Source organism: Microcebus murinus, chromosome 7 (genome assembly GCF_040939455.1).
Source record: "Microcebus murinus isolate Inina chromosome 7, M.murinus_Inina_mat1.0, whole genome shotgun sequence".
Classification (NCBI taxonomy): domain Eukaryota; kingdom Metazoa; phylum Chordata; class Mammalia; order Primates; family Cheirogaleidae; genus Microcebus; species Microcebus murinus.
Window position 1 is genome coordinate 41362472 of NC_134110.1, and position 26587 is coordinate 41389058.

At 38.2% G+C, this 26587-nt stretch overlaps 2 protein-coding genes across 3 annotated transcripts in view; one reads left to right on the plus strand and one right to left on the minus strand.

Moving 5' to 3' along the window:
• NSMCE2 (NSE2 SUMO ligase component of SMC5/6 complex) overlaps positions 1-22463 on the minus strand; it is a 211004-nt gene extending 188541 nt beyond the window's left edge. For both annotated transcript variants that reach the window (XM_076005031.1, XM_076005032.1), the window contains exons 1-2: positions 22334-22463; positions 13492-13662 (exon numbers count right to left, since the gene is read on the minus strand). In XM_076005031.1, the coding sequence (XP_075861146.1) occupies positions 13492-13648 (157 nt within the window). In that variant the 5' untranslated portion in view covers positions 13649-13662; positions 22334-22463. The remainder of the gene's footprint in view (positions 1-13491; positions 13663-22333) is intronic.
• Positions 22464-22503: 40 nt separating this feature from the next.
• The window catches only part of WASHC5 (WASH complex subunit 5), a 58100-nt gene continuing 54016 nt past the window's right edge, over positions 22504-26587 (plus strand). The window contains exon 1 of the mRNA XM_012785376.2: positions 22504-22678. The gene's annotated coding sequence lies outside the window, so the exon portion shown is untranslated. The remainder of the gene's footprint in view (positions 22679-26587) is intronic.

The following is a 26587-nucleotide window of genomic DNA, read 5'->3' on the forward strand; positions in this document are numbered from 1 at the left end:
ATTCTCCAGCTAACACTATACTTAATAATGAAAGACTGGATGCTGCTGCCCTAAGATCAGAAAGAAGATAAAGAAGTCCACTCTCACCATTTCTATTCAGCATTGTACTGCAGGTTCTATCCAGGGCAGTTAGGCAAGAAAAGTAAATAAAAGGCATCCAGACTGGAAAGGAAGAAATAAAACTATTTCCATTCACAGATGACATGATTTTATATACATAAAATCCTGAAGAATCCACTAAAAAAAAACTGAACTAATAAGTTCAGCACTTTAAAGAATACAGATTAACATATAAAAATCTATCATATTATTTTTATATACTTGTAATGAACAATCTTTTCTTTTCTTTTTTTTTTTTTTTTTTTTTTGAGACAGAGTCCTCCTGCTCTATTGCCTGGGCTACAGTGTTGTGGCATCACCCTAGCTAACAGCAACCTCAAACTCCTAGGCTCAGGTGATTATTCTGCCTCAGCCTCTGGAGCTGAGACTACAGGTGCACACCACCACGCCCAGCTAATTTTTTCAATTTTCAGTTGCCCACCTAATTTTCTTTTTTAATCTATTTTTAGTAGAGACAGGATCTCCTTGCTCAGGGTGGTCTCGAACTTGTGAGTTCAAGCAATCCTCCTGCCTTAGCCTCCCAGAGTGCTAGGATTACAGGCATGAGCCATTGCACCAAGCCACAATGAACAATCTTAAGAAAACAATTCCATTTACAATAGCATCAAAAAGAATAACATGTTTATGAATAAATTTAACAAAATAAGTATAAAATTTATAGTTGAAAACTATAAAACATTGCTGAAAGAAATTTTAAAACATCTAAATAAATGGGGAAAAAATCCCATGGTCATTGATCAGACAATTTAATATTGTTAAAGTGGTAATACTCCCCCAGACTGACCTACAGATTCATTTAATCCCCTCAGAATCCCAGCTGGCTTCTCTGTAGCAACTGATAAACTGAGCCTAAAAATCACACAGGATTGCAAGGGACCCTAAATACCCAAAACAGTATTGAAAAAGAAGAACAAAGTTGCAGGACTCCCAATTTCAAAACTTACTACAAACAATAGCAACAAGACACTATGGTACAGGCATAAGGAAAGTCATTTGGAATTCCATTAAGGGAATAGAATTGGGAGTCTAAAAACAAACTTATGTGTCTTTGGTCAAAAGATTTCAACATGTGACCAAGGCCATTCTATAGGGAAAGAAAGGTGCTGGGGAAACTGGATGACCACATGCAGAAGAATGAAATTGGGCTCTAAATTCAAACCATTTGCAAAAATTAATTCAAAATGGATCTAAATGTAACAGCTAAAACTATATAGCTCTTAGGAAAAAACCAGGGGTAAATCCACATAACTTAGATTTAGCAATGAATTCTTAAATATCATACCAAAAGCATGAACAACAAAAGAAAAAAAAAAAAACAGATAATTGACTTCATCAAAATTAAAAACTTCTATGCTTCAAAAAAACACTATCAAGAAAGTAAAAGGAAAACACACGCAATGGGACAAAATATTTGCAAATCATATATTTGATAAAAGACTTGTATCCAGAATATATAAAGAACTCATACAACTGAATCTAAAAATGGGCAAAGCATCTGAACAGACATTTCTCCAAAGATATTCAAACAGTTAGCGAGCACAAGATATCATCAGTTTATCAGGGAAATGCAAAAACAAAACCACAATGAGATACTAACTTGCACACAAATGCTCACAGCAACATTAATAATATCCAAATTTTAATTTATTAATAACAACCCAATGTCCATCAACTAATAGATACACAAAATGTGGCATATCCATATAGTAGAATATTACTCAGCTATAAAAAGGAATGCAGTACTGACTGAAACATGCTATAACACAAATGAACATTGAAAACGTTATGTTAGTGAAAGAAGCCAGTTAAAAAAGAGCAGATGTTATATGATTCCATTTATGAATATATGAAATGTCCAGAATAGGCAAATCTATAAAGATAGACTAGTGGCTCCTTAGGAATGGGAGTATGGGGAAATAAGAAGGTGATAGCTAAAAGGCACAGAGTTTCTTTTCTTGATGGTTGCACATGTCTGTGAATATTCTAAAAACCACCAAACTGTATACTTTTAATGTATGAATTATACAACAAGTTATTATTTTAACAAAGTCACCAAACAAAAGGATTAAAAAGCTAACAGAGTTCAGAGGAGGTAATTAACTAGAAGGATTTCTTTTAAAAACTAGGTTACAATAAGTAAAATTCCATTAAGAAGAATTTAAGGTGATTAAACACTAAATTAATTCTCTACTGAAATAAATTTCATTACAGCAAAATTGCATCCCATAATGAGAGATTCTTTACTTAATGTATCAAACTTAATAGCTCTATAGTATAAAAAGACAATTGGGACTAGCAGAAGACATGTTGACATACACAAGATGTACAAGAGAGAAAGAGAGAGAGTAGGTGTGTATACATGCATGCAAATGAGCACGTAGTTTAGCATGGCAGAAGCTATTCTGGATTTCAGGAGCATTCCAGTCAAACTAAACTTTGTGACTTCAAGCAAGTCACTTAACTCTTCTGAGCTTCAGTTCTCTCTTCTGCCAAATGTCTCCCTCATTTTCATAGGATTGTTAAGAGAGAAAATATCTGTAACAAGATCTATGAATTCGTTGAAATATCTTTACATTTCTAGAATAGTGTTCATCAGATAATAGGTACTTATTAAATACTGTGGAACTAACTTTGGAAAACATAAAGGGCTTTTAGAAAGGAGAAAATTAAAGCACATGAACTTGAATATATATACTTGACTGTAGGAGAACTTCACAAGTAAGATTTTTCACCAATCCATGATACAGAAGCTCTCACGGCTCATATCATGCTCTTTCGAAAAATTTATTTTCTACCAGTAATTTAATGAATTGGCCAGTAAAAAATTCTTTGCAATAACCATTGCTGCTATCTTCTCCATAAACCCTTTGCAGGTATCACTTTATATTTTGATTTTGTAAAATTTTAACCTATTCTTAGCCTTACAGATATAAGAAAAGACTATCAGAGAATGACTTTTATCTGAACAATGACCAATAAAGTTCAGTCTGCTACTGGTTGCATTACACCCATTTGTTTATGGCTGCTTTTCAGTGAAAATGGCAGAGTTGGGTAGTGTAATAGAGAGTTTGGAACACAAGATCACAACTTGGCTGGGAAACAGGATATTATTAACTGGTCTTTTCAAATCCCCTTACCTAGTGGTGGGAATGCACACTTATAAACAATTGAATGCAAAGAAGTACTCTATGATTTAGATGACAAAGACACAGGAAACATGGAGGAATCGAAGAAGAAATCAGTTTGGCCTGGGTGGGAGAAGAATGTCTACCAAAAAAAAGATGAATTTAGGCTTGAAAGATGAATAGGTACAATCTAAACACTCAACAGGGAAAAGGCAGTCTAGGGAGAGGAAATCATGTGAACAAAGGCAAGAGGCTTACAGAGGATAGCATCTGATTCTACAAAGCCTTCAAAGAAATTCATGCAAACAACATGCCTCTTGCAATTTGGTCACATGCAAAAATGAAGCAAAAAGTACATCTGTTTGGCGCTTGCCCCAAATGCCTCTAGTTCTTCTCCAAACTAGGTTCATAACTCCCACCCACAGAGAGAAAGCCAGTGCCTTAGGCAACACCCAGGGACAAGCAAATTAGCATTTCCAAGGTCAATTGCTGACAGGCCTAATTGTTTACAGAAACTAGAGTACAGTATTCTGGCTGCTGAAGTTAAGAGGCTTAACCTCTTTGGCTTGCCCAATACCATAAGAAACTAATTTACCACATCAGCTACAAAATCTGAAAGTATTGAAGATGTGGATTCAATTTATCATATGACATTTCAAACAGAAGTAAATATTAATAGGTTCCCCAGAAGTACGTCATTTTAAACTGGCTAAACAATTTTTTAATTGGTATTTTATGTTTTTAAATACCAATCACACCATCTTTTATAGTGACAACTATAAAAGAAATCAACAGATAATATCTCATTATACCAAATAGTTTGATTTGAATACTCAACAAAATGGCTAAAAAGTTGCAAAACTAATTGATTTAACTACCCATACAATTTCTTGCCCTTCTCTGATAGTCACTGAAAGGTGAAATAACCTATGTACCGGCTGTTGTCTAATCCAGTAGCCATTTGCCACACCCGGCTATTAGGTATGTAAAATGTAGCTAGTCCAGATTGAGATGCACTGTTAACATTCTGATTTTAATACCAAAAAAGTCAAAATAACTCATTAGTAATTTACAGATTGATTATCTTGAAATAATATTTTAGATATACTGGATTAAATAAAATACTAAAATTAAATTCTCTTTCTTCTTACCTTTTGTAATGAGGACTGCAGAAACTTTTAAATGACACATGTGGCTAACACAATTTAATTGGACAGTACTGCTATATACAAATAATACTTTACATTTATGAATAACACAAATATATAATTTCATTTGTGAAGTACAGAAAGAAGGAGAAAGAATAGGTCTAGATAATATAATCCTCCCTAGAATAATCAAATTGGTTTCAAATATGTAAAACACCAGGGTACTAAAAGCTCCTTTCTGCTTATAGCGCAAGACATAAAATTTTATGTCTTTTTATAAAGGAGCCTAATATTTCAAAAATGAAACTGAAGTCTGTTCCACTTCCACCATCAGTTGTCATCTTTGTTCAGCATTAAACTAGTCTCAATTCTTTCCAATGATCAAAAGGATACATAACAAAATACTAGTCTAATTTTTCAATCTGCTTGAGTGACTCCAATTCAGTTTTTTCTGTGACAGTCATTTTCATTCCTGTTAGGTCACTGAAACCTAACCCAAGCCTCTGCTCCAAAGATAAAAAAGCAGAATTAATAGAAAGATTATTCTCAGGAGTCTGGAAAAATCCAGATGGTATTCAGATACTATACATACTCTGTTTTAAAAACTAAAAAGTGACTCATTTACTATTTCAAAAAGTGACATCTTAATGTGAATGGGAGAGCTTAGCAAACAGGAGAACACAGCAAGCAATTATTTCCATACACACCATCACGTGGAGAAACCATGCCACCTCTCAGGTTGTTCCTATCAGTGGAAGAAAGAAAACCTACAGGTGCTGAAATGACTGGAAATTTATCGAGTGAGATTCCACTGTAACAGGAGGTGAGGCGAGGTGAACAGTAGCCAAAACTTTCTTCTCAATAGCTCTTAAAAAAGAAACTACTAAGGAAACCAATAGGAAAGGAAAGCACATTTCACACTTTTTAAGGTCCAGTAGTAGAAGGACAAAATCACAAGAAATTTACATGAACAATATGTTAAATCTTTTCAAAGTGGTTTTAAAATATAATCAACAATAAAATCAAGATACATTAACAGAAGAATAAGTACTATTTGTACTTGTGATTCATATAAGATACATATTTCTATTTTGTAACAGCACCTGCACTGATCACTGATAAATGAAACTCAATAACCTGGATAACTGAAAATAAAACCAGCAAGGATGCCTCATTCCTACAAGAGTTGATCTTAAAACATAATCCTACGGTCATGCTGGAGACTCAGACTTGTGGGGGGCGGGGAGGGAAACGGGCATTTATTGAAACCTTATAATCTGTACCCCCATAATATGCCGAAAAAAAAAAAAAAATGCAATGAAGGAAAAAAAAAAAAACGTAATCCTAATAGTCCTATAATTTCTCTGTTCTAACAAAATCAATACATTATTTTTTATGTATATGGAATGATTCAGGCTCTGAATTCCAATATTTAATGATCATATCTTTCATATAATCGTTTTAAATTGTACAATAAATAAACACTGGTCAATACGTATGCCTACCCTCTAAAAAAGTGTTCTGGTGCCACCTAGTGGCACATGCTTCCTACCAAGCGGGATCTAATGACTAGAAGGGGGGTTCTTCAAATGTGATCCCTGGGCCAGCAGCATCAGCATCACCTGGAAACCTGTAAGAAATGCAAATTCCTGGACACATCCCAGACCTACTGAAACTCAAGTTGCAGGGCCCAGCAATCTGTGTTTCTACAAACCCTCTAAGTGATTCTGATTCACTCTCAGGTTCGAGAACTTCCAGCTTAGATAGTCCGTACATAAAAATTAAGTGCAAAGTCTTAAAAAATTAGGTTCATAAGTTAACAAAAGGGCTTATTTTTTAATTCTGGAAAGCAACTTTCTGCATTATGGATCTATATATTTGTGTTAAGGGAACAGTCTTAAAAACCATTTACTAACACACTTATATATGGATTCAACATTAAATGAGTCCCAGCCTCTTAAGATATCAGATGAGCACCCTGAGATCCTTTTCCTCGGGAAACCCAGTTGAAAGGGAAAACCAGAAGCGCTGACAACAACAAAAAAATCCCCATGGAACAAAGAAAAAGCATTAACTAGTAGTATCACGATATCAGGATATGGCATATTAATGCATCTTAAGAAGAAGGGGCACTAACCTGGGCAACAAGAAAAGCCAAAGAGTTAAATATTCATAATCTTTAAAATTAAAGGTCATCTATCCTAATGATAATAGACACCATTCCAACTTCACAGTATACTGCTGCTCTGTGCAACTATGGTATAAAGTAACCAAGGGAGAAGCAGGTCTGATGAAGCCTTGCTAAATTGTTTCTTTTCCATTTAGGTCTTAGAGGAGAACTCCATGACATTAAACAGTTACTTGAAATAAGGGTTCAGAAAGAAAAGTCACATAATGTATTTAGATATTTGCATTTCTTTAAATTCAGCTTGATGTTATGCCCTTTGAAAACACCTGAATTTTAATAAGTATCTATTTATGCATAATTAAAGAGTTATCTACTTGAAGTTTAAAAAAAAAAACAAAACTGGTTCAAGAGATACATCCCCAGTATAGCCATCTGTCCATACAGTCATAATTAAGTACCACCCTTTACTCTGTGGCTCAAACTGCAAATCTATCACTTAGGAGAAACTAAATAACTCTGGAAAAGCTAACCTTGCAAATCCAAGCTCTATGACAGGTAACATCACAGACATTACTACCAGTGACATAAGTATGTTAAGGATTTCAAAGACTTGCTCTATTGACTAAGTTTTTATTTTGTCTTTTCGAAACACAAACTTAGACACACACAATTTAATTCTAACATTATGTAAGAGCAACTACCCATAATAGGATGAGTTTCTCACAAAACTTTTCCTTTTTTCTTTTCAAAATTTCCCTCTATACACAAACAAGTAAAAATAAGTCACAGAAAGATAGGTCAGGTAAAATATAAATAATAGTAAGAATGTTTTCACACTAAAAAAAAATTGATCTGATTTTTTAAAATTAATTTTCCTTGTTGTCACTGTCATTACACAGAAGGATCTTTGTTGAGCAGTGTAGGGGCCTAGGTGCCATACCGCTTTGCCAGTTCAAATGCTCTGCCATTCATTAGCTCTGTGACCTTCGTCAAAAAATAATTAACTTTTTGAGTTTTAAGTTTTCTCATTTGTAAAACAGAAGTAAAATTACAAACCTCATATCATTGCAATAAGAACTTGGAAAATACCTAAAAAATGCCTGACACATCACTAACAGCTTTTAAGGATTACCACCATTCATTGCTAGTTATCACAAAGAGGGAAGAAAGGGGGCTGGACTCAGGCAAATTGGGTTCAAGTTCAAATTCCCAAGCTACAACTTGAGTGTGTGCCCTGTGATAGCTTATTTCCACTCAATGAGCCTCAGTTCCACATCTGTGGAGTAAGAATAAGGATACTGACTTTGCTCTGATTTTCACCACATGCACCTTTATTTCACAAGATCTGCCTATTATCATAGGCCATGGCAGGTTCCTTTTCTTCACCTACATCAAAACTTTTATAAATGGTTGCATCAGGAGGTATCTCCCAGGTTAAGACTAAACAACATACTATGGCCATGATAGATTTAATGGGAACATCTCACACATATTTCCAAGATATAAATCAATGTCATGGAATCTCGCTGGTGGAAGAAGAAGATGACCTTGAAGCTCCTCCAATATATAGGCTTTGTAACCATTAGAGCCTTTTACCAAACATCCCTACCAAGGCAATTGCTCCAGTGTGACACATACACAGTGGTATGTTGGTAACTGCTTAACAATCAGCTCTCCAGTTGTTAGAGTGAGGCTAATTTGTGACATTTGCTCATTTCCATGAATAGAATCAAAACTCCTGCCATGGCCCTACAACCCAACACTCAAATTCCTTAATTACTTGATTGACTGATTCACTCAATAAGCATTTACAAAGAACCTAAAACATGCAAAGTGTAGTGCCAGGCTCTGACAGCAGGGGGCATGAGGATAGCTACACATGAATCCTACACTCAAGGACCTAGTCCAGCTAGAATAATAGAACACATAAAGAAATATAAAATATAAGGGACTGTGAAGAATACTATCACTCTTGAAAACAGGGAAAAGCCTTAATTGCCAGCAAAAAGAACAATAAAAGTGCAAGTCATATTTACCCAAAGAACCCTTGTATGCCTATACTTTCTACTTCTAAATTTCAAAAGTTCTCATAAGTGGAAGACAATATTTTTACCAGAGTTAATTAATATGTGTGTATATGTATATGCTTGTACATTAGTGTGTATATCAGAGTTTCTCAATCTCACCACTACTGTAGGCTGGACAGTTCCTTGTTGTGCAGGGGCTCACCCATTCATTGCAGGATGTTTAGCAACATCTGAATACCTAGAGGTCAGTAGAGGCCAGTTGCACACATGCTCCCCACCCCTGAGTTGTGACAAGCAGAAAGGTCTCTGGACATTGTCAAAGGACTCAGGAGAGCAAAATCAGCCACTGCTGTGTATGTATGCATGTATATATGAACATGTGGATATGGATGGGATATATGCATGGATGGAGTATATATACAATCTCTAGATATGGACATGGGTATATATGAATAAACAAGTTAGACAATCAGGAGAAATTTTTATAGTAATTGTCTTCGTAGGTTTTAAACATGTGCACTCATTTATTGAGTTCTTACTATGTGTCAGGTATATGCAGGCAATAGCAGGGGGTAGGGGCACTGACAAAAACCCCTACCACCACAGAGCTTACAGCGAAGGCATAGACAGGTGATAAATAATAATAAAAAACCAACTATACAGTATGTTAGAAGGCAAAGTAGTGTTAAGTAGTAGAGAAAAATATAAAGCAGAGAAGGAGGTTAGAGATTCTGAAAGAAGTGGGATGAGGGACGTGTTATAATTCTAAATCCCAAAGGCCTAAACATGCCAGGCAAGATGCTTATGCTCACATTTTCAGATCATGTGTTTATAGGTGGCCTCTTGAGCATATAATCTGAAAACACGTCTAAATTTTGTTAGATATAATCTTAAAAACAGAGAGGATTTACTCATTTTGGTTCATAACCAAAGGGAAGAGCATCCTACCAAATTCATAGGAGGGCCAGCACCCTACCCAACCGCTACCTCACGCCTCCACTCTCTGCCCAACCCTACAGTCTGCTAAACCTCACTTGCTCTGAAAAGCTCCCATTCCCTGAAGAACCAGTGGGCAAAAGCATTCATTAGAGATTGCCTAACCACTAGGGTTCCTTTCAGTAATAAAATGATATTAACAAGGCCGGGCGCGGTGGCTCACGCCTGTAATCCTAGCTCTTGGGAGGCCGAGGCGGGCGGATTGCTCAAGGTCAGGAGTTCAAAACCAGCCTGAGCAAGAGCAAGACCCCGTCTCTACTATAAATAGAAAGAAATTAATTGGCCAACTGATATATATATAAAAAATTAGCCGGGCATGGTGGCGCATGCCTGTAGTCCCAGCTACTCGGGAGGCTGAGGCAGAAGGATCGCTCAAGCCCAGGAGTTTGAGGTTGCTGTGAGCTAGGCTGACGCCACGGCACTCACTCTAGCCTGGGCAACAAAGCGAGACTCTGTCTCAAAAAAAATAAATAAATAAATAAATAAATAAAATGATATTAACAGATCATCAATATGAACATAGTGAATACTGCTGATGGGAAAGAAAGGCGAGGATGGATAAAAAGAATATTAATTTTATTCTTGCAAATCTTTTTGTATCATGTTCAGGTCCTAATCTATATCAATGTAAAAAATTTCCTTGTGATTCTTTTTATTAACACACTTTAATCTCCTCTTCTAAAAATTCATTTCTCACCAGAAACTTTTTTCACCCAATTAACTATAGAGTCTACAAAGATGCCACTACAATGAATGAATAAACACAAAGATATCAGCAAAAAAGAACCGAGTTTTTCTAGAGCCGGATTTGTGACATTCAGTAGGCGCAGCTTTTCCCCTCCCCTCTTTGCTTTTTTTATTGTAAATATATGAATATTCACTTTTTAACTTCGTTTTAATTAACAAATAAAAGTATATATTTATGGTGTATAGCATGTTTTGAAATATATATTATATTATGGAATGATTAAATCAAGCTAATTATACATTTGTATTATCTCACATACTTATCAGTTACCTGTGGTGAGAACATTTAAAATCTATTCTCTTAGCAATTTGCAAGTATACAATGCGTTGTTATTAACTATAGTCACCATCATACAACAGATCTCTTGAACTTACTCCCCCTGAAATTTTATGTCATTTGACCAATATTTCCCAAATCTCCTCACCCTCCCCAACTCTTGGTAACTACTATTCTACTCTGTGTCTGACTTTAACTTTTTTAGATTCAACATATGAGATTGTGCAGTATTTGTCTTTCTGTGCCTGGCTTATTTCACTTAGTATAATGTCCTCCAGGTTCATCCAATTTGTCTCAAGTGACAGGATTTCCTTCATTTTTGAGGCTGGATAGTATTCTGTTATGTATGTGTACTACATTGTCTTTATCCATTCATCTGGTGATGCACACTTAAGTTGCTTCCACATCTTGGCTATAGTGAATAATGCTGCAATAAACATGAGAGTGCAAATATCTCTTCAACATACTGATTTCAATTCTTTTGGATATATACCCAGCAGTGGGATTGCAGGATCATATGGTAGTTCTATTTTTAATTTTTTAAGGAACCTCCATATTGTTTTCCATAATGGTTATACTAATTTACATTCCCACTAAGAGTGGACAAAGGTTCCCTTTTCTCCACATCCTGGTGTAGGCACTGCCTTTATACTTTTAGTGCTACAGATAGCATAATTAAGTACATATTTTCAATATTCTTCACTTATTTAAGTCATAATATTTTGCTTTTATAATTGGCTCCAGTTATGAAAGCGATATATAAGAAATACAAACCTTGGCTTCTTATGGTTATTATTGTTATTTTATTATTACTGTAGCCACCACCACCAATAGAAATCACCCACTTCCAATTACTTCTTCTATTCAATAAGATACTTATGAAATAAAGTACAGGAGCAAGGCCAAAAAGAAACTTCCCCCATTTAACTAGAGTCCTAATAACAAAGAAGCAATTTTCTAATGGAGAAATATATTACAACATAGTGAAAAATAGAAAATAAGCCTGGAAACATTAAGTTGGTTGTACTAGCATATTAAATCATTAAGGAATTTTCAAAACATTTTTAATGTAAAAGATTTAAGCAAAATTATTACCCCCTTTCTGTAAAATAAGGTGATGGGTGATAGTGAAAATTATGAAAAATTACGAGTGATCATAATTTTTTGGTTTTATTATTTTCCATATTTAACAAACTTTTAGATTTAAGAATGTCTTGTTCAGGAGTAAAAGTAGAATATTACTCCTTAAGCACCCAGACCCATAACTATTCTCTCAACTAAATGCTTAATATTTGCAAATATGTAAGGTCAATTATTCATGAAGACAACAAATATCCATGACAACATAATTTTTCAATCTGATAGTCATTCTTTATTAACTCTGAAGTAACAGTCTCCAGAGTGAAAACTTTGCTTCTTGCCAGGGTAGGGACTAAAGTCAGAACAAAAGGAATCAAATCTAAAAAGGTGATCATCCTTAGCCAGAAAACAAATTTGGACACATGAAAGAACAGACTATCATTCAATCAAATTGCTGTATCGCTTCTGTCAGTCAGGACTGCAACTGGCTGCAAGGAAGAGCAAACCTGATGGCTGTTACTTAGTCAAATAGGGGTCTGTTTTCCTGCCATGATAACAAACATGGAAATAGACAGTCTAGGGTCAGTACAATGGCCCCCAAAGGTCCCAGCTCCTTCCCTCCACGAACAGATTCAATTCCATCCTTACAAATAGAAGAAACTAAAGCTAATAAAGTGCAGTGTCTGGTTTCAGAACTCAAGAACTTCCAAGGTAAGTTGTTGAGAACTTCACTAGCAGAATAGGACAAAAGCTGACAGGCTGTTCCAGAAAAAGGATGCAACTTCATTTTCCTTCATTTAAAAAAAAAAAAAAAATCAGGTGACATCATCCTCAACAAAACAACCAAAATTTTCTGAGTTAAATGCCACCAAATGTTATTTGACTGCAAATGCCATTAGACTTGCACAATACATTTTTGATAAAGTATAATGGTCAGACTGCTTATGCTCAAATCCCTACTTAACCACTTACTAACTCTGTAACCTTATGAAAAGTATTTAACTTTATTAAGCCTCAGTTTTCTCATGTATAAAGTGTAGACAACAGTAGTTCCTCCTTCACAGGATTACCATTAGGATCAAATGAGATATCACATGTAAAAATAGCACTGTGCCTAACACACAGTATGTAATAAATTCAGCTATTATTATCTTTAATATCATGACCATCATCATCATCACCATATTTCAGCATAGTTCAACATCCAACTAACTGCCTGACCATAATAACTGAAGTCTTTCTGCCCTACAACTCCAGAGTACTAGGAAGAAAAGCAATATACAAAGAAACAAAAATCAAGAAGCCCTCCAACACGGTTTCCTCATCTACTAGACCCTCCGGCAACTTAAAAGATCTTTATAGATCTTCTGATTAAAAAAATGTAGGTAAATTTCATAAAAGTTGAACTTTTCTCATTGTAGAGGCCCTCCTTTGCTGGTCTCCCTAGCATAGGCTTAACCTATCTATTGAGAAATCAAGCACAACCAAAGTATAAATCCAGTAGTTAAACTACTGGATTATAACAATATCATAATACATTTATATACCTTACATTCACAAATATCACATACTTTAGATTGTATGCTCCTTAAGGTCAGGAACCTTCATGTCTTTGCCCATAAATTTCTAGTGCAGTTTCTAGTGGAACATAAATGTTTGAACACACACGAATGAGTCAATTTCATTCACCCTTAGTACACTGCTATGCAGAACAAGATAAGAAAACCGATGTCCAGGGATTAAATGATTGTCCCAAGGATATTCAATAGGCATCTTTAAAGTAATGTCACCACAGTGTACCTCAAAGTAGACACAAAAGAAGTAAGTTTTAAGTATTACTTACTCTGAGTTTGCACAATATCCAAAGCAACACTAGAAGCTGTGTCCATTCCAGAGTTGATACAGGCTTGGAAGTTTTTTAAGGAGGAGAGAGCAGACTCTACACCGCTGAAGGATATGAAACCAGTTGAACCTGAATTGGAATTGGAACGCCCTGGCATCTTGAAATTATTACCTAAGTTTTCAAACACAATGAAATAAGATTTGTAAGTCAGAATGATAACTGCATAAGAAAATAAAACTGCTGTAAACATCCATACAAATGTATCCAATATCTCACAAATGTCATACAATTATCTATGTCCTGTATGCCTTAAGAGATGCCAAAGCAATGTGCCATCATCTGGGCTCCCAACAGTGATGTACTCAACATATGGAGAAAGTAACCGTCTTCTTTTCTAAAGAGGGAGATTACCCTCTTCCACAAGATTCCCAATTCTCTGAAGAATTCAACAACAGCACAATTCTTACAACCCTAAAAGATAAATGGGTAAGAAAACGTAGACTACTCATATGATAAAATTTTCAAAAAAAGAAAAAATACTAAAAAGTAGTTTAATAAGGCAGGGTTTTGAAAACCTGTAATTTTGAACTTATCTGACATAGACAGAACTCTGAAAACTGTAAAATATATATATATAAATATAATCCTACCAGTTCCTCTAGGTTCTGACAAATTTATAAATTTGGTAAAATCCCAGATTAAGTAAAAGCAAAATTTCTCTATAAGCTCTTGTCCTCTGGTAGCACATCCACTGTAACAGTTTCAGTTGCTACCTTCATATAAAACACTCCCTAATCTATATCTTCAACCACAAACTTTTAAAATTTTGGACCACTTATGTAAAGCCACCTACAAAAACGACATGTTTGCTGAATTCAGAAACCATCTGAAATTCAATTCACTGAAACCAACTAGAAAAGTGGAGAGAATTCATATAGGCTTAAAGGACTGGGAGGGCTATTCCTAAAGCTGTATGGCAACAGTACGAAAGCATTTTCTTGGAATTAGATAGACATAACATGAATTCAGGTTCTGCTACTTTACTACTGTGTGACCATGGGCAGACTGCTAAGCCTCTCTGAACCTCAGTTTTACCACCTTTAAAATGGGAAGGAATAATCATGGTGCAGTATAACATAGAGTACATAATTAATCAGTATTAAAACTTTCCCTTCTGCTCTTCCTTTCTTAAGTAGGGAACTGTGTAGCATCTCTGGCATTTCCATTCTCACCATAGCTACCACCTTGGTTCATACTTGACCCTTTTCCTCCTCCTCTCATTCATATCTGAAATCAAATCCATCACCAATTTTGCCAGCTCTGCAGTCAATATATCTCTAGAACCTAACCACTCTCACCAATTCCATCATTACCAGAGATGATTCAAACCATCATCTCTTTCCTGAATTATTCCAACAACCTCCTACATGGTCTGCCTGCTCCCAACCTTGCATTTTTCACCAAATTCTCAATATAGCAGTCAGAGTGAGCCTTTGAAAATATACATAAAATCATGTGACTTCTCTACTCAAAAGCCCCTAAGGACTTCCTGACTCAAGAGTAACAATCAGGCCGGGCGCTGTGGCTCACGCCTGTAATCCTAGCTCTTGGGAGGCCGAGGCGGGCGGATTGCTCAAGGTCAGGAGTTCAAAACCAGCCTGAGCAAGAGCGAGACCCCGTCTCTACTATAAACAGAAAGAAATTAATTGGCCAACTGATATATATATAAAAAATTAGCCGGGCATGGTGGCGCATGCCTGTAGTCCCAGCTACTCGGGAGGCTGAGGCAGAAGGATCACTCAAGCCCAGGAGTTTGAGGTTGCTGTGAGCTAGGCTGACGCCACGGCACTCACTCTAGCCTGGACAACAAAGTGAGACTCTGTCTCAAAAAAAAAAAAAAAAAAAAAAAAAAAAAAAAAAAAAAAAAACAAAAAAAAAAAAAAAAAAAGAGTAACAATCAAAGAGCTTTACGACAACCAACAAAAGTGACTACCAACATGGACCAAGCAGCATTAGCATCACCTCTAAACTTCCTAGAAATGCAAATTCTCAGGCCCCAATTTGTGTTTTAATAAGACCTTCATGCATAATAATTCTAATTCTGATGTACCTAGGCTTCAGTGTTAGCATATCAGAATCATCTAATGGGCATGTTAAAATATTGATTGCTAGACCTTACCCTCAGAATTTCTGATTCAGTAGATCTGGGGGGGGGACCTGTACTTCTAAGAAATTTCCAGGTAATACAGATTCTGCTGATTTAAGAACCACATTCTGAAAACCACTGCTCTATATTATCTGGCCATTGCTAGTCCTTTAATAACCCAGGCATGCTTCCAACTTAGGGTCTTTGCACTTGATGAGACAGACAGGGATACCAGTAATAAAGATAGACAAGAAAAAGTAGGAAGGGTTGGTCTTAGCTTCCTGTTGCCTATTTAATAAAATTCAACATCATGAGCAGAGTATCCAAAGTTTTCTATAACATAATACAAATACACTTTTTAAATCAGAGATTCTACCTTTCCCCATGACAAAACATACATTCCATGTAACCTTCACTAGTCGATATTCCAGAATAAATACAACCTATTTCTGCCACAACCCCTCAAAACAAGTTTGGAAGGTAAGTGCCACATTAGAAGAATAAACCAAGTACTATGAAGTTCAAAGAAGAAATTACACAAACCCTGTACACCATGAGGTTCAAAAAAGGAAGTGATTACAGGCATAACTGAGGGAAACCATAGGCTTCATGGACAAGGCAGCACTTAAGCTAGACTATAAAAGATATTTAGGATTTGGAAAGGTCTAAAATATAAGGGGCGAGCAGTTCAGACAAAGGAAACAGTAAGATGAACAAAGGTCATAAGGTAGTGAAGTATGGGATGAGTCCCCTTTGCCTTTCCTAAAGGATGGAAAGATAACTGGATTTCATTCTTTGGGGGTGCAGTGTAGAGGGTCTTATGTGCAGGACAGAATCAGGTGGTCATCAAATGGGACTTTTAGCTTTACATATTTTTAAAAGTTATCTTAAAATCAAACCTGAAACAAAAATGGCAAAATGTTACAGATATTAAAATCTGGGTGACAAAACGAGGGTTCTTGTTATGTTATTTTCTGTGGTTTTAAAATTTCACACCAAAAGAGAGAGAATATGAATATGAATAAAAACCAGTGATGATTTTTAAACATTTGTTTTCAACATTTTTAAACATTTTGGTGAAAGAGCATGCCTATTTACAATCTCACTTTATTACCCCAAAGAAATTGAGACATTTTACACATATAAATACAAACATATACAATAAGATGGAAAAATATAAATTCACAAAAATCAGGAGCAAAAACCAGAACTTAAAAGGAAAAGCGAGTAAAAAACTTAGAGTACAGACTTTAGGATTCTACACACAGCCACACTTGTAATAGCTGTGAGCTTCCTAACAATCGAAAAAAATGCGAACGTTGCTTTCTCCATACAGAAAAAAGAACACCAGAATCGCAGGAAAAATAAAGCTTTCTGTGGCAATAAAAGCAGTATGATTCATCATGTATGAGATAATAGAAGTTACACTGAAAAAATATCTTTAATAATATCCTTACAATAAATGCAACAGCAAACTTCCTAGGACCATTTCTTGAGACTACACCTCAAGATAGGCTAAGGACAGAACACTTGTGACAGATACGTCCACTAGACCCATTTCCTATTCAACCTGGTCATACAGCTACATACGGACCACATTTTGCAGACTTCCTTGCAGTTAAGTGTGGCCTACAATTGCATTAAAGGCAATGAAATAAGAGCCATTTCCACGCCTAGTCCATAAAAACCATACACTTCCCATTTGATAGCTTGACACACAGGCAAGCACAGCAACCTTAGAAGCTATATACCACAATAGAGAACTATCAGATGGAAGGAGTCTAGGACCCTACATCACTGCTTGGAGGAAAACTGCTTCCCAATCAGGCTCCATGCATGAAAGAAAGAAACTTAACTGTGCAAAGCCACTTAGATTTAGGGGTTTATCTATTACAGTACCAAGTATTACTATACTAATCTTGCAAGGACCAAAATGATATGGTTCAATATTCGGTTTTCTAGTCAGTCTTGACTGTACAAGTTTAACTGTCTAGAGGAGCATTGTCCAATAGAACTCTCTGTGATGACAAAAATGTTCTATAATCTTCATTGTCTAATATGGTAGCCACTAGGCACATGTGGCCATTGATTATCTAAAATGTGGTTAGTGTGACTAAGGAATTGAGTTTTAAATTTCATTTAATTTTAACTAATTTAAATGAAAATGTCCTCATGTGTCTACTGGCTACTGTACTGGAGAGCACCGTTCTAGAAGCACAATTATCAAAGTGTACTATATATATGAACCAGGGAGTAATCAAGAGGGAGAAAAACCACAGCATAAACAAAATTTATCCTCCCAGAATATCAATTCTACATAAATATAATATGAAACATGTTTATATTAAAATAAACATTAGCTACATTTTGGAGTAGAATATGAAGACAATATAAAGTAGGGGGTAAACTTGCAGCCCTTGGACTACCTGAGCTCAAAGCTTAGTTTCACCACTTAGTGGATGAAAGGCTTGGGGCAAATTATCTAACCTTTCAATGTGTCACTTTTCTCTTTTATAAAGTGGGGATGATCCAGTGCCTATATCAAGGATAACTGTGAGGACTGATGAGTTAATATGCACAATAAAACACTTAGAATAATGTCCAGCATATAAATCTTTAACATGAGAGCAAATATTATCATCAGCTTCAACATCATAGTACTGTGAGCAATAATACAGAGTCGTGCCTAAGAGGAAGCACACTGGAAACAGATACCTGGAAATTCCATTCTGTCCATGCCACTTAAAACTGCATGGCCTTGGTTATGTTGCTTAACTTCTCTATCTTCAGTTTGCTCCTGTGTAAAATACAGATCATCTTATCTACCTCACAGCATTATTGCAAGGATCAATTAAATTTTTCTCAAACAAAACACGTTTTTTTCAAACTTGTCTGATCTTAAGAATCAGTTGAAACAATTACTAAAAAGTACAGATTCAGGCCGGGCGCGGTGGCTCACGCCTGTAATCCTAGCTCTCTGGGAGGCCGAGACGGGCGGATTGTTCAAGGTCAGGAGTTCGAAACCAGCCTGAGCAAGAGCGAGACCTCGTCTCTACTATAAATAGAAAGAAATTAATTGGCCAACTAATATATATAGAAAAAAAAAATAATTAGCCGGGCATGGTGGCGCATGCCTGTAGTCCCAGCTACTCGGGAGGCTGAGGCAGGAGGATCGCTTGAGCCCAGGGAGTTTGAGGTTGCTGTGAGCTAGGCTGATGCCACGGCACTCACTCTAGCCTGGGCAACAAGTGAGACTCTTGTCTCAAAAAAAAAAAAAAAAAAAATACAGATTCATGTGCACTATCTCAGACCTACTGAATCAGAGTCCCTATGGGAGAACCAGAGGAAACTCTTATGTTTTATGTTTCTGTCCTCACCCCTAATTAGTATGTTGAAGCTCTGACCCCCAATGTAATAGTATTTGAAGATGGAGCCTTTCAGAGATAATGAGGTTTAGGTGGTGAGTTAGTACCCTTATAAGAAGAGGACAAGACACTAAGGGCTCACTCTTTCTCCCTACCGTGCGAAGACACAGAAAGAAGGTGGCTGCTATAGTTTGGATGTTTTTCCCCCAAAACCTCACATTGAAATTTAGTCCCCAACGTGGAGGTAAGATCTAATGGGAGGGCCGGGCGCTGTGGCTCACGCCTGTAATCCTAGCTCTTGGGAGGCCGAGGCGGGCGGATTGCTCAAGGTCAGGAGTTCGAAACCAGCCTGAGCAAGAGCGAGACCCCGTCTCTACTATAAATAGAAAGAAATTAATTGGCCAACTGATATATATATAAAAAATTAGCCGGGCATGGTGGCACATGCCTGTAGTCCCAGCTACTCGGGAGGCTGAGGCAGAAGGATCACTCAAGCCCAGGAGTTTGAGGTTGCTGTGAGCTAGGCTGACGCCACGGCACTCACTCTAGCCTGGACAACAAAGTGAGACTCTGTCTCAAAAAAAAAAAAAAAGATCTAATGGGAGGTGTTTGGGTCATGGAAGGGGATCCCTCATGAAAGGCTTGGTGCTGTCCTGGCAGTAATGAGTGAGTTCTCACTCTATTAGTTACCATGAAGGCTGGTTGTTAAAAAGAGCCTGGTACCTCCCCTCCTACTTGCTTCCTCTCTTGCTATGTGATCTCTGCACAGTGGCTCCCCTTTGTCTTCTACCATCAGTGAAAGCAGCCTGAGACCCTCACCAGAAGCCAAGCATATGCTGATGCCATGCTTCTTGCACAAACTGCAGACTGTGAGCCCAATAAACCTCTTTTCTTTATAAATTACCTAGCCTTAGGGATTCCTTTATAGTAACCCAAACAGACTAAGACAGTGGCCACGTGCAAGCCCGAAAAATGCCCTCACCAGATCCCAACCATTTTGGCATCTTGACCTTGGACCTCTAGCCTCTAGAACTGTAAGAAATAAATTTCTGTTGATTAGGCCACCCAGTCCATGGTATTTTGTTATAGTAGCCTTAACTAAGACACAATATATATAAAGATTAACGCAATCTAGGCCAAAAAGAAAGTGTCTACCATTTGGTAGCTATCATTATTTGTTTGAATGCAAAACTCACATTACTCCAATGAAACTTTACTCTTGCGGATAGCCAGGAAAAACATGGTCATGCCCTTCTGTAATTCTGGAGTAGGGAAAAGATTAAGATTGAGATTGGATTGAGAGGCAAAGAGAATGGATAACACAGAAAGATGGAAAAGTAGAAACACTTTCCTCAATTCCTCCCAATAAGTACAGCTAAGTCCATAAGTCAAAGACAATCCCTTCTTTCTCTGATTTTAAGAGCATCTCCTTTGATTACACTTTACAGTCAACTTTGTTAATCATTACTAACCTGCATGATGCTCACAGTGCTTCACAAACAGCAAGCACTCAGAAAATATTCCCTAAATGAATAAATCAACTGTTTACTTGAGTCAGACTCCTCTCTTCTTTCATTCTCTCCCTCATATCCACTATTCATAATCCCAGCTCATGACTTTGTTCATAGTGTTCCCCCACCATGAGAATATCCCCTTCACTTCTCTATCTGTCCAAATCTTACCCATCTGCTAAGGTCTGAATGGTTGTCCCCTAAAATTTACATGTTGAAATACTAACTCCCAAGGTGATGGTATTAGGAGGTGAGGCCATTTGGAAGGTGATTAGATCCACCCTCATGAATGGGCTTAGTGCCCTCATAAAAGATACTACAGAGAGCTAGCTGCCATGTCCTTCTACCATGTGAGGACACAGCAATAAGGTGCCACCTATGAACAAGGAAACAGGACCCCATCAGACACCAAATCGCTTGGCACCATGATTTTGGACTTCCTAGCCTCCACAATTGTAAGAAATAAATTTCCATTGTTTATAAGCTACCCAGTTTATAGTATTTTGTTACAGCAGCCGAAACTGACTAAGATATCATCTTTCATGCCTTGGTTTACATTCGTGGTTTTCAACCAGGGGAGATTTTGCCCCTCTCCCAGGAGACATTTAGCAATATCTGGAGACATTTTGGTTGATGCACAGAGAAGGAAGTACCTACTGGCACCCAGTGGGCAGAGGCCAGGGATGCTGTTAAACATCTTACAACACACAGGACAGCCCCCCTTCCCCCAAAACAAAGAATTATCTGGCCTAACCTGTCAATAGTGCATCAGTTAAGTAACACTGGTTTAAATCAACCTCTTGCTGGATCCTTACCCAGGTAATAACAGTGATCTTTTTGTTCCCCATACCTATGGGCACCAAGAAAGTTTAGAACAAGGTTATGCATTTCCTGAATTCTTCCTTAGAATGTTATTTTGTCTCCCCTAACAATAAAATTCTCTGTAGGCAGAGCAAAGTGTTAGCTAATGTAAAAATAAAAATATGTCTCGCCTGTTCCCTCTGCTCATCTTTTTGTATAGCACAGTATTAGGCACAGAGCAAACACTTTTTAGACAATATGCTGACCACCTTTAAATCCATGGAAGCTTTGTACAAGCCAGCCAGAGTAGTGTCTCCTTTTTCAACATGCAGAGATATATCCTCTCTGAAGCCTTCTCTTATCCATACAATGGCTTCTTCCCTCCCTTATGCCACCAATATCCCTATCACACACACACACACACACCACACTCCTATTATAAAACTATAAAACACAACCAGCTGCTCACATGTCTACCACTCCTTCACTCTGGGAGCTCCTTAAATTAGAACCCTGACATATTATATAACACAAAAAACAGCTCCTCACATAAAATAGGTGATCAATAAAGATTTGGCAAGTCACACAAATAACAACAGTAACAGACAACGACCATTCCTAGGTCACCTACAGTGTGCCATAAACTGGTGCCCTGCAGCTTCATTCTCATTATCCCTAATCCTCACAGCAATCTACAAAAGCAAAAAGGAAACTGAGGCCCAGAGAGTTTACTTAAACGACGTGCCCATGGCTCTGCTTTAAAAGACAGTTCAAACCAGACCTACTTGGATCAAAAATTCGCGGTCTTTCCCTTACCCACTTTGGGCTGAGGATGGAGAGATGGCGTTGGGGACGAGGGGGGCGAGTGAACTGCCCCGGACTCACTACTGTGGCGTCTAAAGGACCAGGACTATAACCCAGGTCCACTGACCCCCGGCTCCGGGCGCCCGCGGAGCGGCCCAGAGGGAAGCGACAACTCCCGCCACCCTCCCCATCGCCACCCTCCCCTTCCGGCTTACCTGGCTGCCCGAGCTATCTCTGTGCGGCTGCAACCAACTTCCCCAACACGGACCCCAACTCCTTTCCTCAACTTCCTTCGCCTGTAGCTGAAACGGCAAGCGCGGGCTCCTGCGTCATCAGCCGTCGCCGGCGAGTGGTCACGTGACGACCCGCCCTGCTCTCCGCCTCCTCCGTCATGTGACCGCCTGGCGAGCCAGGGGCGGAAGCCGGGGTCTTGCCAGTTCACGATTTGGGGCTGGGGACGGGAGGGGATCGTTGCTGGGAGGCAGGCGTGGGACCCGGGTGCAGACTGTCCGCGCGACTGCCGGCCCTGCGCGTGCGCCGCTGGCGCGCCCGGCTGACAGGTGAGTTGGGGCAGGGTGCGCATCCCTTCCTTGCATGGCCTCCCAGCCCCCGCTGAGCCGCGCTGCCAGTGGGGAAGTCTGCTGCGTCGCGTGCCGTCTGGACTGGGGACTTGGGATGGAGGACTTAGGGGCCGGTAGGGACTGTGTCCAGCTCTGCTTCTGGGCTTAGATGGAAAATTCATTTTGCACACCCCTTCGGCCCTTTAGGAAGCGAGGTTCAGCTGCTGCTCGGCCCGCAAGTGATCCTTCCAAGTTTCCGGGATCAGTGCCGTGTGGTGGTGGTTATTCCTCTATTAACTTTCGCGAACCTGAGTGGTTAAGTGAGACCTTTTACAGTCTGAAGGACCCGGGTTTGAATTTCTAGTTCAATGGGCTATGAGTCTGGCCAAATCATTGCTTCTCTCTTCACTTTAATTTCCTGTGACATGGTGATGCCAAAGTCCTTTATATTTCGAAAAAAAAAAATGTTACTTGGGTCCGTACTTGACTATGATCTCACAAAAAGGAAAAAAAAAAGTCACAGAGCTAGTAATGGAACAGAGTCTCCTGATTCCAAGTTCATGGAGCACCTCCCAACATAGGTGAAGGGTAGTGAGGGAGAAGTTTTACTGCCTCTACCCACAACAAGGGATGCCTTCCCTAGTTGTCCTTCGCCTGTCTTTCCTAGGATTCAGGAATTGGATTGCAGTGATCAGGCTCATTTCAGAACTTTTCTGGAAGAGAGATGCAGCTCACATTTATCTTGATCAACAGCCATTATATTTTGTTCATGATAATGGATTTGTGGAGTCCAGTGCTTCCTTTATGGAACTGAGGTTTTGTGAAAGGATAAAAATAGATCTGTCTTCTTTTGTCCTCTCCAGTAGGGCAAGCAGTGGTTTGTCCATGACAATTTAGTTTCCTTAAGAAATTTTGTTTTGTACTCTTTATGTAATTGGTGCAACAAAGCTATGCTTTATTCTTGAAAGCATGTTATCTTTTGATTAGGATTACTTCCCAAACTGAAAATCACAGTTTCATGCCAACTGCTTAAAACTGAATTTACTGTCACATTATAACTTGTAAAAGAAACTAGGGAAATTGAGTGGGATCTCTGGTTCCTTTTCATGCTAATAGTAATATAGCCTATATTGAGAAAACTGGTCTTTATGAGTTTTCTTCCTCCCTAGCAGCAAGAGAACCTCTGAAGGGATGTTTTATAATAGCTACTCTACAATATTTACTTGGATGTCATTCTATTGTAATTTTTTAAGACAAAACTGAGTATTAACACCTGTGTAGCCACCTACCTTCCTCTTAGATCGTTGCAACATGATTAGGCATCTTGAATGATAATTGTTAGATTCTGTTCCTCAGAGCCAGTTTCTCAGCCAACAAAGGCAGGTAATATTGCTTTGCTTTAAGCTGTTTTCTTTAGGACCCCATTGCCTGCACTATCTTGCTGTCCAAAATCTAGTAGCAGTTAGACTTGTTTATCACAGCTTGCCCTCCTCTCCATGAGTCTAAGCCTTTCATCCTACTGAGACCTTCTGGGTTAGTTTGCTGGTCTTCACAGGACCTCATAAAGTAACTTATTTTGCTCATTAGCCATTATTTTCCCCTTTCCCTCTCCCATTTCCCAAGCCAGACCATATCAGTGCAGAAAAGGAAATGAAATTATCTGAAATTCAGCCTGTTACATATCAATGTGGTTTAATAAGCAGGCTTCACAGAGGAAACTAAAAGGACTAATTAATAATTTATACTTTAATGCATATTATAAGATACTGTCGTGAGAGAGAGTTTCTAGACCAGGCGTCCTCAAAATACGGCCCGTGGGCCACATGCCGCCCTCCTGGGACATTTATCCTGCCCGCTGGGTGGTTTTGCCACTGCTGTCTGTCCTGCTTAGCAGCCAACTCGTCCCGGGCCCACAGTGCACACTCTTCAACGGTCTGAGGGACAGTGAACTGGCCCCCTGTTTAAAAAGTTTGAGGACCCCTGTTCTAGGCAGCTATAGTGGCTTTTCAGCAATCTTTACTCTTAGACCTAATCCACTCCACTTTTGATCTCCGTTTCTATCCCTTGCTCACTCTGTTCCAGCCACTTCAGCCACCTTACTATTCCTTAAGCATATCCAGCATATTCCTGCCCTGGGGCCTTTGTACGTACTTGTAACCTCTGCCTGGAATGCCATTCTCAGGATCATTATCTCATGCTGCATAAGTACCCCAAAACCTAGTGGCTTAAGACAATAAACACCTACTATCTTTCAATCTCTATGGTCAGAAATCAGGGATATGACTTACCTGGCTGCCATTGGCTCAGGGACTCAGGAGGTTGCTGTCAAGCAGGGAAGCTGCTATATATAGTCTTATCTGAAGGCTCAGCTGGGGTTGAAGAGATTCACTTTCCATCTCACTCAGATGGTTGTTTGCAAGCCTCAGCTCCTTGTTACATGTGCTTCTCCCCAGCACTAGCAAGCTATATAGGATACCCAAGAAATCAGTCTTTTTGCAATCTAATCTCAGAAGCGGTATCTTTCACTTCTACCACATTCTGTTCTTTAGGAGGAGTCAGTAAGTCAACCCCACTCTAGGAAAGGGCTTACGCAGGGCATGAATACCAGGAGTCAGAGACTATTGGGGGCCATCTTAGAAACTGCCAACCAGACCCAGATACCCTTGCTGCTTGCTCTGTCATTTCCTGCTGATTTCTGCTCAAATGTCATCTAATTAGAGAGGCTTTCCTAAAGTACTCTATATAAATTAGCACATGCTCCATCTCTTCATCATGCTTTTTCTTCACAGCACTTATCACAGCCTAACATATATATTTGTTTATTATCTCTTTCCTACTCTGTGTCCTCATATCCTAAAACAGTGCTTGGTACATAGTAGGCACTGGGTAAATATTTATCAAATGAATGAATTTGTATTATTATGAATATTTTCACCAAATAATCCAAAACCCAATTAACAGTAGGTAAACCATAAAAACAGTTCATTTAGCAAGAATTACAGAAGTAGTTCCAGAGTTGAATTGAATCAGCAGATCAGTAACATCAACAAGAATTTAGATTCTTTCTATGCTTCCACACTACAGTCTGCAGGTTCCTGGCTTTTTTCCCCCAGACTTGTCACCTCATGGTCTCAAAGTGGCTACTGCAGCTCCAGGCATCACATGTTCATTGGACCACATTCAAAGGCTAGAAGCAGGGGAATACCCAGCACAAACAGAGAGATTTCTCTTCACATGCCTCTTTACTTTTAGTAGGAGGAAAACAATATTTTCCAGAAGCCCCACAGTGATTTACTTTTAAATCTCATTGGTCAAAACTAGATCACATATCTAACTCTGGAAAATAAGAATCTGATCACTTTGTCCTCTATGGTAAGAAAGAAGAAGGAAGGTGGGAAATATTGCTGAGTAGCCAACAGTTGTTACCACTGCATCCCAGTAAATTAAGACCTTTCCAAATACTACATCAGTGATAGAGACTTCCAAAAAGAAAAAAGAAAGCTTTTAAGGGTTATATAGAACTTCCAGGTAAAAAATAACTATATAGTAGGTGGCTCATAATGCGAGTGAACTTTAAAAACACGTGACAAGCATTGAGGAGCATTTTGCTATGGCTGCAAAGGAAGCCCTCTCCCATCAAAAGTCTTTCTACATTCTGGTTGTATGTACAGTGAAGTCCTCATTATTTTCTCATTATTTTATCATTCATTATTAGGGTCATTAGAAGACCACATATGAAAGTAGAAGTTGGCATTGACATAAAAATGTTCAAGGTGTCATTCATTTTTCCAAAGCCTTTGTCTCCCAATTCTTTTTCAAATTATTATCTTTTGAAGTGTTAATCGTGTCATCATCTTTGTTTCCTTTTTCTTCTCCAACTGTTATTTGAGTTGGGTCATCATTTGTCAA